The sequence below is a fragment of the Danio rerio genome, chromosome 25 (assembly GCF_049306965.1).
Source record: "Danio rerio strain Tuebingen ecotype United States chromosome 25, GRCz12tu, whole genome shotgun sequence".
Lineage (NCBI taxonomy): Eukaryota > Metazoa > Chordata > Actinopteri > Cypriniformes > Danionidae > Danio > Danio rerio.
In genome coordinates, this window is record NC_133200.1 from 8952100 (window position 1) to 8970723 (window position 18624).

The 18624-nt window shown below is 37.3% G+C and overlaps 2 protein-coding genes across 3 annotated transcripts in view; both read left to right on the plus strand.

Annotated features, from left to right (window-relative positions):
• The window catches only part of muc5d (mucin 5d), a 53989-nt gene extending 42160 nt beyond the window's left edge, over nucleotides 1–11829 (plus strand). For both annotated transcript variants that reach the window (XM_073942801.1, XM_073942800.1), the window contains exons 44-54: nucleotides 1232–1327; nucleotides 1418–1537; nucleotides 3029–3124; nucleotides 3225–3344; nucleotides 4182–4277; nucleotides 4367–4486; nucleotides 8322–8420; nucleotides 8521–8640; nucleotides 9739–9778; nucleotides 11051–11162; nucleotides 11354–11829. In XM_073942801.1, coding sequence (XP_073798902.1) covers nucleotides 1232–1327; nucleotides 1418–1537; nucleotides 3029–3124; nucleotides 3225–3344; nucleotides 4182–4277; nucleotides 4367–4486; nucleotides 8322–8420; nucleotides 8521–8640; nucleotides 9739–9778; nucleotides 11051–11162; nucleotides 11354–11522 — 1188 coding nt within the window. In that variant the 3' untranslated portion in view covers nucleotides 11523–11829. The remainder of the gene's footprint in view (nucleotides 1–1231; nucleotides 1328–1417; nucleotides 1538–3028; nucleotides 3125–3224; nucleotides 3345–4181; nucleotides 4278–4366; nucleotides 4487–8321; nucleotides 8421–8520; nucleotides 8641–9738; nucleotides 9779–11050; nucleotides 11163–11353) is intronic.
• A 3996-nt stretch (nucleotides 11830–15825) lies between these two features.
• The window catches only part of LOC137489326 (uncharacterized), a 49558-nt gene continuing 46759 nt past the window's right edge, over nucleotides 15826–18624 (plus strand). The window contains exon 1 of the mRNA XM_073942802.1: nucleotides 15826–17923. Coding sequence (XP_073798903.1) covers nucleotides 17842–17923 — 82 coding nt within the window. The 5' untranslated portion in view covers nucleotides 15826–17841. The remainder of the gene's footprint in view (nucleotides 17924–18624) is intronic.

Consider the following 18624-nt stretch of genomic DNA (forward strand, 5'->3'; position numbering starts at 1 on the left):
CTTGACAACAACGTTTTGTTAACATGTTGTTATCTCTCTACTTTGTTGACCTCTAAGAAGGTTATCCGGGTTACCAATGAGAAAGCGCGCAGGGGCGGGGTTGATGAGGGAAAAAGTTCAGTTGAAGATGTCTCGTGTGTGTGCGAGGAGGGAATGAACGAAATAAAGTGTGCTTACTAAATAAACGTCGTGTTTATTCAACTTTACATGGTAGCAGAGGATGGTTTTGTCCTTTTGTACTTTTTGCATATTTCACAGTCACGTTTTATGGTTTGTTTACATCTTGCAATCTTGCAGTGCTGCCATGTCCAGTTTTTATAAGCATCTTTTAGTTTGTTATTCGACCTGGCTCATAAATCAATCAGGTTTAATGAGTTATTAGAGTGGGAGGGGAGCCATATTTTGGTGTTATTTCTAACACAAAGTTTATTAAGGAGCTATTTTTTTAACAACAAAGACAATCAGACAAACAAACAAAAACAAACCATCCCCAAGTGCTGCAAATTAAATAAAAATGTACAAATATTAGTTTAAAAAAATAATAATAATACAAAAATGTTAAAATTAAAACAAAACTAAGGATGACAGAACTCTCTTAAAAAAATCAGAGTTTATGTAGAATGAATTGGAGAGGTTCCCAAAGTCTCCTGAATTTGTCCTGTTTGTGGTTGAGGCTATAGGTTAATTTTTCTAAAGGAAGAAAGACTGAAAACTGAAAAGTCCACATGGAAATAGTCGGAATTTGAGAAGTAGACCAATTTAGTAATATGCATTTCCTGAAATGTAAGAGTTGTAAACAGAGGTTTGAGCTCTGAGTCAAAATATGGAGCTGTTTTTGATTGTGTATTTTTCTAGCAAGACCTGGCAACACAAATGATCACAGCTTGCAAATCTTTCCCTGTAATTTCCTTTTTTGTTCATTTGTTTATTAGTTAGTCGACTCTGATGTGTTTTAGAATATGTCACTAAAATCTGATCACAATGCGTAGAACATTTGTATACAAGACCACTATTGATGGCTTTTACTGAACTGTGAGTTAGTGTTTGGTTAAATTTGATCTGAAATGAACTGGTAATCATTGCTGTTAATTATATTTTAGCTTTGTGATGCCCACCAGACTATTCACTGGCTGGTTGTTCATTCTGTCTCTTTATCATCACCTGTTGCTTTAAAAAGGCAGGGCTTAAAATAATTAATTAATAATTCATTAATAAAACGTTTCTCTCTAAGGGCTCTGAGTATGTGAAAAAAGCAGGAGATTGTTGTGGAACATGTGTGCAAAAGAACTGTACTTACATGATAGGCAGCACCACATACACTCTTCAGGTAACTTCATGAACTTTTCTATTTACATTTAGTTCATCAATTAATTAATCTTTTCTTCAGTTCTCTCATAGTCTGTCTGTGTTTTGTTAGGTTGGAGAAGTTCACAGTTACAAATGTGAAAACGTGACCTGTAGTGTTATCAGTGGCTCTCCGGTGACCACCAGGAACTCTGAGAAGTGCACTTACTTGAGCTCATTTGACTGTAAACTTGTAAGTATGTTTGACCAGTTTAATTTTACAGTTCAATTAGTTTCAATTTTATTTGTATAGAGCTTTTCAAGATATGTATCATTCCAAAGCAGTTTTACAAAAGGTTTGACACATTATTAAATTACATAAGGAAGGGTTAAGGTGTTGTGTATAGAGAGAACGGTGTTTACAGTAGCCTATAAGCCTATACATAGTCAATCTTGAGTTATAAATATACACTCACCGGCCACTTTATTAGGTACAACCTACCAGTACCGGGTTAGACGCCCTTTTGACTTGAGAATTGCCTTAATCCTTCGTGGCATAGATTCAACAACGTACTGGAAGTATTCCTCAGAGGTTTTGGTCCATATTGACATGACAGCATCACGCAGCTGCTGCAGATTTGTTGGCTACACATCCATGATGCGGATCTCCCGTTTCACCACATCCCAAAAGTCCTCTATTGGATCTGGTGACTGTGGAGGCCATTTGAGTACAGTAAACTCATTGTCATGTTCAAGGAACCAGTCTGAGATGATTCGCACTTTATGACATGACACGTTATCCTGCTGGAAGTAGCCATCAGAAGATGAGTAAACTGTGGCCATAAAGGAATGAACATGGTCAGCAACAATACTGTGGCTTTGACATGATGCTCCTGGTACTAATGGGCCCAAAGTGTGCCAAGAAAATATTCCCCACACCATTACACCATCACCACCAGCCTGAACTGTGATACAAGGCAGGATGGATCCATGCTTTCATGTTGTTGACACTAAATTCTGACCCTACCATTCGAATGTCGCAGCAGAAATCTAGACTCATCAGAACAGAAAACATTTTTTTCAATTTTCTATTGTCTAATTTTGTTGAGCCTGTGTGAATTGTAGCCTCAGTTTCCTGTTCTTAGCTGACAAGAGTGGCGCCTGGTGTGGTCTTCTGCTGCTGTAGCCCATCCGCTTCAAGATTCGACATGTTGTGTGTTCAGAGATGCTCTTCTGCATACCTCAGTTGTAACGAGTGGTTATTTGAGTTACTGTTGCCTTTCTATCAGCTGGAACCAGTCTGGCCATTGTCCTCTATCCTCTGGTATCAACAAGGCATTTGCACCCACAGAACTGCCACTCGCTGGATATTTTCTCTTTTTCTGACCATTCGTGGTTGTTCGTGAAAATCCCAATAGATCAGCAGTTTCTGAAATACTCAGACCAGCCCGTCTGACAACCAACATGCCACGTTCAAAGTCACTTAAATCACCTTTCTTCCCAATCCTGATACTCGGGTTTAATTGCAGCAGGTCGTCTTGACCATGTCTACATGCCTAAATGCATTGAGTTGCTGCCATGTGATTGGCTGATTAGAAATTTGCGTTATGAGCAGTTTGACTGGTGTACCTAATAAAATGACCTGTGAGTGTAGTGTACATTTCAGAAAGGTGGAGTCTATGCCACAGTCATGTCATGATTATATGTTCTATGACATTGTTTTCTCTTTATCTCTCTTTCTAAGGGCTCTGAATATGTGAAAGAAGAAGGAGATTGTTGTGGAACCTGTGTGCAAAGGAACTGTACTTACATGGTAGACAACACCATGAATACTCTTCAGGTACACTTGGAATCATTTGTCAACTTCATTTTTTTAGTTCATCAATTAATGAAGCTGCACTTTTCTTCAGTCCTCTTATAGTCTGTCTGTGTTTTGTTAGGTCGGAGAAGTTCACAGTTACAAATGTGAAAATGTGACCTGTAGTATCATCAGTGGCTCTCCAGTGACTGAGAGGAACTCTGAGAAGTGCACTTACTTGAGCTCGCTTGACTGCAATCTTGTAAGTAGAATCTCTGTCCAGTGTTTCTTCATGTTTGGCAGCTGCTATTTTTACCTGTTTAAGTCTACCTACAGTGCCTAAACTAAACTAACTAAAGTAAATACTATGATTGACAGCACAGTTTTATGGTTTGTTTACAATTGAAAGTCTAGACAAAGTCCAGTTATTATAAGCATCTTCAAGTTTGCTATTCAGGTTGGCTCATAGATCAATCAAGTTTAATTATTAGAGCGAGTGGAGAGCCATATTTTAGAGGTTTTTTGAACAGGAAGCATTTAGATTTATGGTAACACTTTACAATATGGTTCATTAATTAATGCATTTACTAACATGAACTAATCATGAACGACACATGTACAGCATTTATTAATCATAATTGAACATTTACTAATCCATTATTAACATGCAAGTCCATGCTTGTTAACATTAGTTAATGCACCATGAGTTAACATGAACTAACAATGAACAACTGTATTTTCATTAACTAACGTTAACTAACATGAATAAATACCGTAGTAAATGTATTGTTCATTGTTTGTTCATGTTAGTAAATGCATTAATTAACATTAACTAATGAAACTTATTGTAAAGTGTGACCAGATTTACTTTAGTTTGTGGAGCTGTTTTTGATTGTGTGTTTTTCTAGCAAGACTGGGCAACACAAATGAGTCACAGCTCATGCATTTTTCCTTGTGATTTCTCACTCTATTCATTTGGTTATCAGTGTGTCAGATTGTGGGCAAACAAAAGAGAGGCATCTCTGATGTTTTAGAATATGTCACTAAAATATGTTCAATTTTTTCCATTAACTGAATTTATAAAACTTATCTCTCTTAGGGCTTTGAATATGTGATACAAGAAGGAGATTGTTGTGGAACATGTGTGCAAAGGAACTGTACTTACATGGTAGACGAAACCACATATACTCTTCAGGTACATTTCATTAACTTCTCTATATTCTTTTAGTTCATTAATTAATGACCTTTCTTCAGTCCTCTTATAGTCTGTCTGTGTTTTGTTAGGTTGGAGAAGTTCACAGTTACAAATGTGAAAATGTGACCTGTAGTCTTATTAGTGGATCTCCTGTGACTGAGAGGAACTCTGAGAAGTGCACTTACTTGAGCTCACTTGACTGTAAACCTGTAAGTACTCATTGTCAAGTCCACACGATACCTAAAGCTGAATTCACAACAATCGTCTTAAGAAAAAATGAACCTTCAAGAAGTTTGTTGCAAAGTGTAAAGCTTCAGCACAATTTGCTAATTTTTCTATGTATGACTTCAAATTCTTTTAAGTCATTTTGATTGTGCAAAAAGTACTGAGATAAACTTTATTTTAAACTGTAAAGGGTTTACTTTTATTTATTTGCAAAAAGGATGTGCGTTCGGTCGTCCCGACTGAACTGAGGGCATCACAGAAATGAGCATGCACACTACTTGTTTTGTTTAGTACTGTGTTTATTATTTACAGCAGTGAACCTGCTCTATCATTCTTATAACTACTGTGTGATTCAGGGGATTTTGATTGGTAGAACTGCCGCCAACTTCACCAAGTAGTACATCTATGTTGATCCTGGAACAACATTCCAATCAGCCAATCAGAATTGAGGAATATGTTAACACTTTGGGCTCTATTTTGACGGTCCATGCGCAGAGCGCAAAACGCAGGGCGCAAACGATTTCAGGGCGTGTCAGAACGCGTTTTTGCTAATTTAAGGACAGGAAAACCTGCTTTGCGTCATGGCGCATGGTCTAAAAGGGTTGAGTTTATTTTCTTAATGAGTTATAGGTGTGTTTTGAGAATAAACCAATTAGAGTCTCATCTCCCATTCCCTTTAAGAGCCAGCTGCGTCGCGCCAAGAGCACATTCGCTATTTACAGAACGCAAAGTAAGTCAAAGTGGAAAAAATGAGCATTTCACAAGCAAACAGTTAACAGTTTTTAACAGAAAACTGTTAAACAGCATCTACTGCATGAGAATGAGAGATAATGGAACTACTTTCACTTTCGCTCTTGGATAGGGAAACCTTTACGCACAGACATCAATTAGCCTATAAATAATTAATTTTGTTTGTTAAGCGCAAAGATTTGTTTCAAAACTATTTCTAAATTCAGTTATAATTTCCAGCAAACGAATAAATGAATAACAATAACAAAATGAGCTCAAAAACCTGAGTTATATCCTAAAACACATGCTGTGCCCCATATGGTCTAAAACCTGACAGGTGGGCAAATCTAAGCTTGTTTTTAATAAAACAAATATAAATATGGATATAATAAATAATACTGCTAATAATAATAACATTATACAATTTATACGATTTTAGGAATAATCTACAGCTATGGTTGTGTTTAGGGGTAGGGAATAGGTATGGATTATATTTTCAACAAAAATGATGTTCCAGGATCAATTTAGATCCTAATCCAGGATCGCATCGTACTTGGCAAAATCATGACATAAGCTCACTTTATAGCTCTCCATTAGAGCTGCACGATTCTGGCTAAAATGAGAATCGCAATTTTTTTTTGCCTTTTTTTTTTTTTTTTTTTTTTTGCGTGATTCTATAGATGTAAAATAAATGGTAATATAAGTGGGCTATTATTATTGTTTTTCTCAAACATGTGGTAAAACAGCAATACGCTTGGTGCTGTACTGTTGGTTAAAACGCTAAATTTTGTATAGACTTGGAATGGTGGACTTGAACGGACTTTAGATTTGTCCTGGTCATTAGTGCTGATGATAATTCTGATGTTGAATTAGTGTGTTTGAGACATATGCTTCAATCTGTCATTTTCTCCTGTCACTGACGTTAATTTCGTGAATACAGAAGGCTGGGTGGGTTTTTGCATTTCGGTGGGCTTTGGATACTTTTTGGGCTGGAATCAGTCAGAAACATCTCGCAACACTGTGTGTGCTTTCGGTTTCATTATCACTGCTAAGAGCGGTTCACTTCCCACGCGGCTTCCAAATGATCACTTTGTGCCACAAACTGAATGTTATTTATAACTTTATTACCTGTTACTCACAGCTTATGCAGGTTCTGTTAACTAAAGTGGACTTCATTAGTTAATTCAGAGTCGCTCTGTGGTAACAACTGACAGTCAGCAGCTCACGTCACGTGTGATTTTGCGGTCACAAATACATTACATGAAGACAGAAATGACATTTTTGAGGTGAATTATATCTTATATATACAACATGTGACTCTTTCAACACCATTTGGAGGTGTCCACGTTGCTGAACAACGTATGTAAAACAATGTGAAGACTTGTGCGGCCACTATTGCTTCTCTCCTGAACTTGAAAATATGATTGACAGAATCGTAGAAATGCTGGATTAAGATCGAATCGAGATCGCAATCTTTTTACGATTAATTGTGCAGCTCTACTCTCCCTCTGTTTCGGTGTGTGTGTGTGTGTTTGCATTGCATATCTGCAAATTAGCTGCAGAAACTCCCCTTTTTATGCAATCCCTTCCCTCTTTACACACTCGACACTTCCATCTCAACAGCACAAAACACCGACTGTCCTCGCCAAAAACAGCTGCTGAAACAAGAGAGTTTCATAGCACTTAAATGTTTGTAATTGAGAAAATATTTGACTATATCCCCTTTCACACATACAGACCTACAGACAAAGAAGAGTTGCAACATTACCGGTAATTTGCCGGAAAGCTGCGAGGAAGGAAAATTGCCGGAAAGTGCGAGTTCACGATAAGAACGCAGAAGAAAAATTGACAGAAAGAGCGAGTTAACGATTAGAAAGTGCTGACATGAGACGTCTACTCCAGCCAGTCAGAAAATTCAGACACATTCACATCTGCGCTGTTCATGAAAATTAAAGCCTTTAAATATTTTTCCAGACACTTTTAGCCTCTAGATCAGGGGTGGCCAATCCTGTTCCTGGAGATCTACCTTCCTGCAGATTTCAGTTGCAACCCTTATCAAACACACCTGTCTTTAATTATCAAGTGGATTTCAGGTCCTAATTAATTGGTTCAGGTGGGTTTAATCAGGGTAGGAGCTAAACTGTACAGGAAGGTAGATCTCCAGGAACAGAATTGAGCACCCCTGCTCTAGATCAGGGGTTCCCAAACTTTTCAGCCCGCGACCCCCAAAATAACAATGCCAGTGACTCGCGACCCCCAATATCCTCTGAGGTGGTTATAAATACAGAAACCTTGCATGCAATGACGCAGACACACCAATTAAATTTGTGTCAGTGCTTTAAATGTGCCAGAAAGTATAACCTGATGTTATAAAATTGCTGCCTTTAATATAATGTAATTACCCCAGGGGTCGCAATCCAATAGAACTAGTAACTATAAGCTACTATAGTAACTATATAGTATATAGTAACTATAAACGACTATTTTTATTTTCAGTTAAGTTATACATAAAATATGTTTATTCTTATGGTTTAATAAAAATAAATAGATTTTTGGAAATCACCAGGCGACCCCCCCTTCATTGCCCCGCGACCCCTCAGGGGGTCCCGACCCCCACTTTGAGAACCACTGCTCTAGATGATAGTCACATAACATTGCCAACTGTGTAAAACACTGTATTTATTTTTATATGTATATTTATATGTTTTCTCTGTGACATAGCAGCTGCACAATTGCTTAAGCTTTAAATAAATTTAAAAACATCAACTAAAACGTATGAACCCTTCTATGTTTATAGATGCAAGCGCAGCCAATTAGAGGTCATTTCTGGTTTATGATGTCAGAATTTACCGGTATTTTGGAACAGATGTGTGAATGACCTTTTCGAGAAAGTTTCCGTAACATCCTTGCCCTTTTTTAATCTACCGGTAAAGTCGTTCCGATATTTTTCCGGATATTTACCGATATCACAGTGTGAAAGTGGCTTATGAAGACATTTCAGAAAAAAAAAATGAAAATTGAATGATTTATTTATGTAACTCTGGCTCTGAGTTTTGAAAATGAACTATAAACTTGTTTTTACCCTTCAAGTGCTTTGAATATGTGAAACAAGATGACGAGTGCTGTGGAACATGTAAACAAACATGTTGTGTTTATGAAGCGCCAGACAACACCACGCAAACTCTCCAGGTACGCTGTAAAAAACACTTTTCTTTCTTTAATCTTCAAATGAATGCAACAATGTTCCTGTGCTGTTTTTCAATCCTCACGTAGCATGTCTTTTATATAGAGTGGAGAGGCGTACACATCCAAATGTGAGACCGGTACCTGTCATGAAGTGAATGGCTTGTTTGAGACTGAGAAGAAGGTTAAGGAATGCCCTCCGTTTAATGCAGATGACTGCGACCCTGTAAGAGTTACTGTTGCAATCTTCTTTTAGTTAAAGGGATAGCCTTTTTGAGTTTCTTTTTTTTCTGCTAAACCAAGAAGAAGGTATTTTGAAGAATGTTGGAAAACGTTAGCCATTGACTTCCATTGTAGGAGAATAAGATACTATGGAAGTCAAGGGTTATCGGAAGGCCCACATGGAATCTGAGCGCGCAGAATTCCGCAGATTTTCCACAGATTTCAGATTTTAGCCCATCATTAATTCTGTTTATTTACTTAAGTAAATGTGTGTAAATCTACATTTATTCAGTTTTTAAATTAAGTACAGTAATTTTATTGACTAATATTAAAATTTTTATGTGATTTATGTACAATGCAGTTTGTACAGTCATATTTTTTGTCTTTTAGGAGAGATATTATATGAGAGTCTTGCTTTGTTTACCAAATGAAGTGAATCTAATTGGATTTGCATTTTTGATATTAAATAAAATTACACAGACTTTTTTTTTATTCCACATATTAAGATTTTAGCTATAACACTGCCAAAATAATTCCGCAGAAAAACGCAGATCTTTACCAAAATTCTCAGCAGAAATAGCTAAAAAATGTCTGCAGATTCCGTTTGGCCCGGGTTATCAGTTTCCTGTATTGTTTAAAGAATCGATTTTGTGATTGATTGAAACATTTAAATTGATATTTCTTAAAGATCTTAACAACTATGAATGATGTTCAGTTTCATTTTTAGAAATACTTAATATTAATAATAAATAAATAATAGTTTCCCAGTACTGGGTTGTGGATGGAAGGGCATCCTCTGCGTAAACATAGGCTGCAATAATTGGTGGTTGATTTAGCTGTGGTGACCTCGGATAAATCAGAGACTAAGCCGAAAAGAACTAGTCTCATACAATAAAGGAAGTGTCACAGAGTAACTCATGATAAAGTAGGGTAAATTCTTGTTTGAAATCTCTAGATGGCAGTGTCCGCTATTTTAAACCTTGGAAATATTTGCTTATTGAAAATAAGTTGTACTTTTAACTAAGTGTGTTTTAGTGATAATTATTTTGAGAGGTGTGATAAAATGTATAATTGAAGCTTACTGTTATTTGTGTCTTTACAGGGAACAATCAAATTGGACAGTGATCAATGCTGTTACACATGTAAGATATTCCTTATACGAATCCTAACTCAAATTATTTTTGAACATTAAAGGGAATTTGCTGATTTTACCGTGTTGATGGTAACAGATGATGACCATTTTCAAGGTTTACCGTGATTTGGAAAAGTAAAGGTTACACCATTCCTACGCTATATGTAATTTTTTTTTATTTTTGTAGAACAACAGTAGAAAAGATCTCCAGAAATGTCTTTTAAATTGTAAAGAAATCTGTGCTTTTTGACAGGTTTACTGCTTCAAAATATTTTAAATATTTCCCAAATGAAAACCATATTGTGTACAAAGGAGGAAAAAGATTTTGTTTACCCAGACATTTATAAAGAATATATTGTAGAGCAGAGATAACAATACTGTAAAACTAATATTTTTATCCAAGGTAAGGGGCGCCGTTGGGGGGAGGGGGGGAAGTTCTAAGATCCCATACATTTAAGGCGCCCCCAAAGACATTATCAATGGCCCGTGAAACTTAAACCCCCCCCCCCCCTTTTCACTTTCATCCACGATCACCAACAACCCCCCCCCCCCCCTTCCCCTCACTTATATACATGGTCACACACACCCCCCGCTCTTCACTTTCATCCACGATAACCCCACACTACCCCCCCTCTTCACTCTCATCTGTGATGACACCCCCCCCACACCCTTTTCACTTTCGTCCTTGATCACCCCACCTCCCACTCCCCACCCAACCCCCCTTCCCCCCACACCCAATTCACTTTCATCCGCGATCACTTGTCAGAGGGCCCGTGGCGGCCAGCAGCGCCCCTGTCCAAGGTTATCATATCATCAGAATCATATACAAGCCAAAGGTTTACAAAAATCAAACAAACATAATTCTGTTTCGCTACTACGCTTGATTTTGGATTTATTGTAACACTTTTAAATATTTTAAATGAGAATCAGAATTTTTTTTTGTCATACTTCAAAAAATAAAAGTGTTTAGTATTCAAAAACGTTTTATTTATTTATTTTTATATATCGGTCTTACACTTTATATTGTTCATAGTGTATGTGTTAATTTCGGTACTTTTACCATAGACCGACATGTCAACCATTTGGTAGAGGCTGATATTTTAGAAATGATGGGATGTGTTGAAAATGAATCCATTGAGTGTGTTAACTAGCTTCCAATGCATTTTTTTTTCTTGGTGGTGTAGTTAAAGGGTTAAGTAACAGTTATGCAAATAAAAAAGAACAAACCTGAAGGTCAAACACAGACTTACCGTCATAATTCTCCTCCTCCATAATTTCACAGGTGAAACTCGCAACTGTGTTCGTCAGATAAATATCACCCGTCTGCAAGTCAAAGACTGCACTTCTGTACAGAATGTCGAAATCCCATCCTGCACTGGCCATTGTGGCTCCATGTAAGAGCACTGCACACCTGTAGACCACAAACATTAAATCTTCTTATGCTGTAAACTTTTCTAAGAAGGATCAAATCTAACTAGTGTTTCTTAATGCTTTCTTATTTGGAACAACTCTCAGAGCTGAATTGTTAGATCGTATATATTACAATACACTCATCTGACTGGTGTTTTCTTGGAAATGTCTACAGGTATTCACTGTACGCCAATCAAATGGCCAGCTGCTCCTGCTGTCAGAAAGATAAGTCTACCAGTCTGCCAGTGAAGCTGAAGTGCACCAATGGAACAGAGATTGATTATAACTACACTTACATACAGTCATGCAAATGCACTCCAATGAAGTGTGCAGACAAGCTTTAAAGTCAAATAAGAGATCCTGCTTTTAATATGACTCTGTAATCTGACACTGAGAAAACTCCCAATTTAACTACTAATATATCAGAAATTAATAATATAAGCTGATTGTTTATGTGCATTATTTACATATATTGCACATTTTCTTTTATCCTGGGATGTGTTTCGTTCTAAGCGTAGTCTATTTGGTGGTCTTTTAAAGGGGGTTCTGGGCACTTTTGTGTTTTATTCATTATAAACTATGCATGATACATGTAACTTTCCTTTCATTTAAATGAATGACATCAGAATAAAGGATACTAATGAGCATCAATTACAGTGGCCTTACTTTTTTTATGCACTGAAAGAAAGATCAACCCTCCCTCTTCAAAATGTCTCAATTATAAGAGTGTAAGCTAAATATTTTGAGGATCTTGCTTTAAATCTGATAGTTTCAATACGCTATCTGGCAGTAGGATTTCATGTTCCTCTGTGTCAAGTTTCTTCCTGGGTGTTTTGCAGGAGTGAATCCCTTCATGAGTGATTGATTGATTACTTTGATAATGGTACAAAACGCTACTTTGTTTACATTTTGTCTGTGCATATCGGAAGTTCGATTTCGTTTTGCAGAATGCAAAAACAAATACTGTCACCCTTGGTGCAGAAAGACACATCCTCTTGTGCAGGTGCAAAATGAGGCTCTCATTTAAGTTGACTTTTGTCTGTTTGGTTTGTTCATGCACTGCTTCACGGTCCGGGTGTGACCCCAAGCGAAGCAATAACACAGTTGCTAGTTGTTTGTCATCAGCTTGGTGTGTCCGGGCCCTTATATGACAACAGTTGAACGTCACATGGAATGTTTTAACAATGTTACTTACATTTTTTCATTGACTTTGAAGATATTTCGAAAAATGGTAGAAAAATACAACCATTGACTTTAATAGTTGTTGTTTTTTTTTGTTCTGAATATGAATGTCAGTGGTTCACAGTTTCAAACATTCTTCAAAACTGGCGGACAAGCAAGAACTTTAATCACAAGGTGAACACAAAACAAAAGTTTCCATATGGAGCTCCTCCACTGGACTCGACACTTGAAAACACTCCATCGGGCTTGCGGCTCTCAGCACTGCCCACACTCAATACAGCTACCAAGCCGACCAATCACAGAGCTTGTGTTGCGACGTGTAGTTTACTGGTTTTTCGTCCGGTTGTGAGGCTAAGCAAGGCAATAACACTGTTGCTAGTTGTTTGTCATCAGCTTGGTGTGTCCGGGCCCTTATATGACAACAGTTGAACGTCACATGGAATGTTTTGACAATGTTATTTGCATTCTTTCATTGACTTTGAAGATTTATCAAAGAATGTTCGAAAAATACATCCATTGACTTTTATAGTTGTTTTTTTGTTGTTGTTCCGACTATGAATGTCAGTGGTTAACAGTTTTAAACATTCTTCAAAACTGGCAGACAAGCAAGAACTTTAATCATAAGGTGAACACAAAACAAAAGTTTCCATTTGGAGCTCCTCCACTGGACTCGACACTTGAAAACACTCCATCTGGCTTGCGGCTCTCAGCACTGCCCACACTCAATACAGCTACCAAGCCGACCAATCACAGAGCTTGTGTTGCGACGTGTAGTTTACTGGTTTTTCCTCCGGTTGTGAGCCTAAGCAAGGCAATAACACTGTTGCTAGTTGTTTGTCATTAGCTTGGTGTGTCCGGGCCCTTATATGACAACAGTTGAACGTCACATGGGATGTTTTGACAATGTTATTTGCATTCTTTCATTGACTTTGAAGATATTTTGAAAAAGGGTAGAAAAATACAACCATTGACTTCAATAGTTGTTGTTTTTTTGTTCTGACTGAATGTCAGTGGTTAACAGTTTCAAACATTCTTCAAAACTGGCGGACAAGCAAGAACTTTAATCATAAGGTGAACACAAAACAAAAGTTTCCATTTGGAGCTCCTCCACTGGACTCGACACTTGTAAACACTCCATCTGGCTTGTGGCTCTCAGCACCGCCCACACTCATCACAGCTACCAAGCTGATTAATCACAGAGCTTGTGCGACATGTTGTTGCGACGTGTAGTTCACTGGTTTTTGGTCCGGTTGTGAGTCTAAGCAAGGTAATAGCACAGTTGCTAGTTGTTTGTCATCAGCTGTGTGTGTCCGGGCCCTTATATGAGAACAGTTGAACGTCACATGGAATGTTTTGACAATGTTATTTACATTCTTTTATTGACTTTGAAGATATTTCGAAAAATGGTAGAAAAATACAACCATTGACTTCAATAGTTGAGTTTTTTTGTTGTTCCGACTATGAATGTCAGTGGTTCACAGTTTCAAATATTCTTCAAAACTGGCGGACAAGCAAGAACTTTAATCATAAGGTGAACACAAAACAAAAGTTTCCATATGGAGCTCCTCCACTGGACTCGACACTTGTAAACACTCCATCTGGCTTGCGGCTCTCAGCACCGCCCACACTCATCACAGCTACCAGGCTGACCAATCACAGAGCTTGTGCGACATGTTGTTGCGACGTGTAGTTCACTGGTTTTTGGTCCGGTTGTGAGTCTAAGCAAGGCAATAACACTGTTGCTAGTTGTTTGTCATCAGCTGTGTGTAAACGGGCCCTTATATGAGAACAGTTGAACGTCACATGGAATGTTTTGACAATGTTATTTACATTCTTTCATTGACTTTGAAGATATTTCGAAAAATGGTAGAAAAATACAACCATTGACTTTAATAGTTGAGTTTTTTTGTTGTTCCGACTATGAATTTCAGTGGTTAACAGTTTTAAACATTCTTCAAAACTGGCAGACAAGCAAGAACTTTAATCACAAGGTGAACACAAAACAAAAGTTTCCATTTGGAGCTCCTCCACTGGACTCGACACTTGTAAACACTCCATCTGGCTTGCGGCTCTCAGCACCGCCCACACTCAATACAGCTACCAAGCCGACCAATCACAGAGCTTGTGCTACATGTTGTTGCGACGTGTAGTTTACTGGTTTTTTCTCCGGTTGTGAGCCTAAGCAAGGCAATAACACTGTTGCTAGTTGTTTGTCATCAGCTTGGTGTGTCCGGGCCCTTATATGAGAACAGTTGAACCACAGAATTCATATGGAATGTTTTGACAATGTTATTTGCATCCTATTGTTCACTTTGAAGATATATCAAAGAATATTGGGGGAAAAAAACAACCATTGTCTTCAGAGTATTGAGTGTTTTTTTGTTGTTGTTCTGACTGAATGTCAATGGTTTCCAGTTTCAAAAATTCTTCGTTTGTGTTCAACAAAATAACGAAAGTCATGAAACCAAGTAAAGCTTTATTTGTGGGTGAACGCTGCCTTCAAAGACTTCCATTTTGTATATATATTTGTAACATACTAGGTCTGACAGGATGTTTTTTAATGTCTCATATAGTGGAGCTTCAATCAAGTATCAAGATCTTTAACAAACATGAAAAGGTTATCTTGTGGGAGGACGCACTATTGATATAGTTTAATTTCTGTGTAAACACTTTGCGCACAATGCAAAATTCAAAAGGAACAAGGAACATTATGAAGGAAGCAGGATGTGGATTTTACATGAATCCACATGTTGAGCAATTAATTAACTTCATTTTATTAAAATGACAGAAAAGTATTGCGTAAATACATAACAGTGGTTGTTCCAGTCCTACATTTTTTTTAATCAGAATTATTTACGTTTAGATTTTCTGTGGAAGACTATCAAAAGCAATTACATCTTCATGCAAAGCAAAATCCTGAATAACTTAATAAACCAAACATATGATCAGATTTAATACGTCTGTCACCTTTTGTTGAGAACAGGATAAATACTGGACGTTCTGCATTTTATTTCTATAGCACTTTTACAATGTAGATTGTGTCAAAGCAGCTTAACAAGGTCTAATAAATTGAAATTGGGTCAGTCCAGTTTTCAGAGTTGCAGTTCAGTTCAATTTAGTTCAGCGTGGTTTAATTTTCACTGCTGAAAGTCGAAACACTGAAGAACAAATCCATCAACGCACAGCTCCACAGGCCCAAAACCAAGCAAGCCTGTGGCGAGGAACAAATCTTTTAAAATCTAAAGTACTCATCAATTGAAGCCTATGTGTACTTTTTATGATCAGACATTATTTGTGTATTTTATAGTATATTTTTTATGTGTATGTATTTTATATTATTAGTGTTTCTTTTGTACATATTGTATGTACGTATTATATTTATCTTGTCATTTTAAACATACAAGGCTGATTTAATTTACTGTTAGAGCAGTTATAAAAATATAACATCTCTAGTATCTTTTGTCTCACTTTTTGTGTGTGTGTGTGTGTGTGGTTTTCCAGACAGGACCTCAGTCTGTTGTTGTTATGAACGTTCAGTCATTAATCCAGTTTTGACTTCCTTATTATTTTTTTGTGGAAAATGGACAGAAGTTATATGAAGTGGAGTTTAGATGTAAATGCAAGCAGACTTATCTTTTGGAAGAGTGAGAACCATATTAAAATGTGGTACAAAATTAAAATATCAACGATTAAAAAGGACGTGACAAAACGTCAACAAAATTGTCCTGAAGGTTAATTAGGGTTTGAACTTAAATATTGTTTATGCTGAGTTTAACGTAATATTTTAGTTAAAATAATCATTTGAAACATTATAGATTTTGGCGCTGGTCGCTGGTTCGAGCTGATGTTCCAAAGACATGCGGTACAGGTGAATTGGGTAGGCTAAATTGTCCGTAGTGTATGAGTGTGTGTGTGTGAATGTTTGTGTGGATGTTTCCCAGAGATGGGTTGTGGCTTGAAGGGCGTCCGCTGCGTAAAAACTTGCTGGATAAGTTGGCGGTTCATTCCGCTGTGGCGACCCCGGATTAATAAAGGGACTAAGCCGACAGGAAAATGAATAAATATCATAGATTTAAGATTAAGAAAATTGGGCAACACATTTTTTACAGTGTGAGATCTGACACAAAAACACAGTGTTTTGCAATAGATCGGTCATCTTTTCTATGGCCTGTAATGTGCTTTTTTGACTTCCACTGCTCATTTTTGATTCAACATTTTAGTGCATTGCTTATTTAACTATAAACTAATTAATACATAAAGTTTATCTATAAACTAATTTCAAAAGGATCACCTGCTTATGATTGACCACAGCCGGTCCTGCATTAGCTATCATGATTTTCCAATCAGGCGAATCCAAGCATACATAAATAACCAGATTTCCTCACCTTAGTCATCTTCGCCTTAAAGAACCCCCCCCCACCCCTACTTCTCCCCCTCTTTCCTAGATTAAGCCAGGACAGGGTGGCTGAGTGGTTAGCACTGTCACCTCACAGCAAGAAGGTCACTGGTTTGAGTCCCGCCTGGGCCAGTTGGCATTTCAGTGTGGAGTGTACATGTTTTTTCCATGCTAGTGTGGGTTTCCCCCGGGTACTCCAACTTTCTCCCATAGTCTAAAGACATCCAGTACAATTGAATAAACCAGATTGGCAAAGTATATTAGCATTTTTAGTGCTGTGCATTCACTGCGTAAACGTATACTGTATAGTTGGTGGTTTTTTCGGCTGTGGCAACCCCTAATAATCAAGGAATTGGCTCAACAAACGAATTCAGAGGAGCTCTTGAGACCTTCCTGAGCTTAGACTCCTCTCTTTCCCGGTGAAATGGGAGGGAGCCCCGGGCTCAAGGATCTTCTGAGCTCAGGGCTCTCTCCCGGCATAGCATGCCAAACACACTTTATTGTCAGTCATCAGCTAAGTGTGAACTCTTGAATTATATTCATTAGCATTAACAATTCATTTCAATTTCATTTATATCCAATCATTCATATTTTCCAAAAAAATGGTTTTAATTGATTTCGAAATGTCACTGAGAAGCAAATATTTAATTCTATTGTGCATCATGCAAAAAAGTCCCCACAGGGAAAAGTATCAAAAGTCCCCGCTGTAATTATTTCCTTGTTTAATCTGAGATGATAACACAGATAAAACCTGTTTTGATAATGCCAAATGTATCTTTCACTCAAAGTTAGCATAACTATTGTTTAACCTCACACTTCCTTTAATTAATTCAATGAAACTGAATCTGTGATAATAGAAATCCAGTCTAATCCTACCTGATATTCCTAAAAAAAGGGTAAATTTCAGTATAAAATGATGAGCGCTTTTAGTAAGCTCACATTAGCCCTGGAGGATGGACATTGGGATGGTCAGGATGTGGATGGTGAGATGGGTCGTCCTGCTGGTGGGACTGCAGTCAGAACAAGCAGGTAAGCCCCCCACCGTCACTTCTGTGTTCATTTTATAATGCATAATCTTATTGTGAATGTTTGTATGTGTTTTTATGTTTAAAGTCTCGATATATTATGACGACAACGCAAACCTTGCAGTAATGGGCCAACCAACTGGTAAATATTTCATTTTGTCTTTTCATGTGTTTAGTGCATTATAGGCAATTATTAGGTGAATTGTCATTTACATTTTATTAAAGTAATTGTAATGTATTAATTTCTGTGATCAAGGGTGATGACTGCATTTATCAGAATAATAAAATAAGTTGAAAAAAACAACTGCTGTTAACTTAGATTTAGTGGATATTTGTAGAATCTCAATTTGAAGTGTTTTACCTTTTAAAAAGTGCATTAAAACAATTGTCTGTTTAAAAAAAAGAGGAAGGTGCTGCAGTTTTGGAGTCTAATAGAGCTACACTACCTAAAAGTCTTGTCGTCGATCTCAGTTGTTAGAGCAACAAATAATAACTTGACTTTTAATTGATCATTTGGAAAAGTGTCAGAAGGTGGATTTTTCTGATGAATCATCTGTTGAACTGCTTCATAATCATCACAAATACTGCACAAGACCCATTGGACCCACATGGACTCAAGATTCTTACTGAAATCAGTCAAGTTTGGTAAAGGAAAAATCATGGTTTGGGGTTACATTCAGTATGGGGGATGTGCGAGAGATCTGCAGAGTTGATGGCAACACCAACAGCCTGAGATATCAAGACATTTGTACTGCCCATTACATTACAAACCACAGGAGAGGGCAAATTCTTCAGCAGGAGAGCACTCCTCATACTTCAGCCTCCACATCAAAGTTCCTGAAA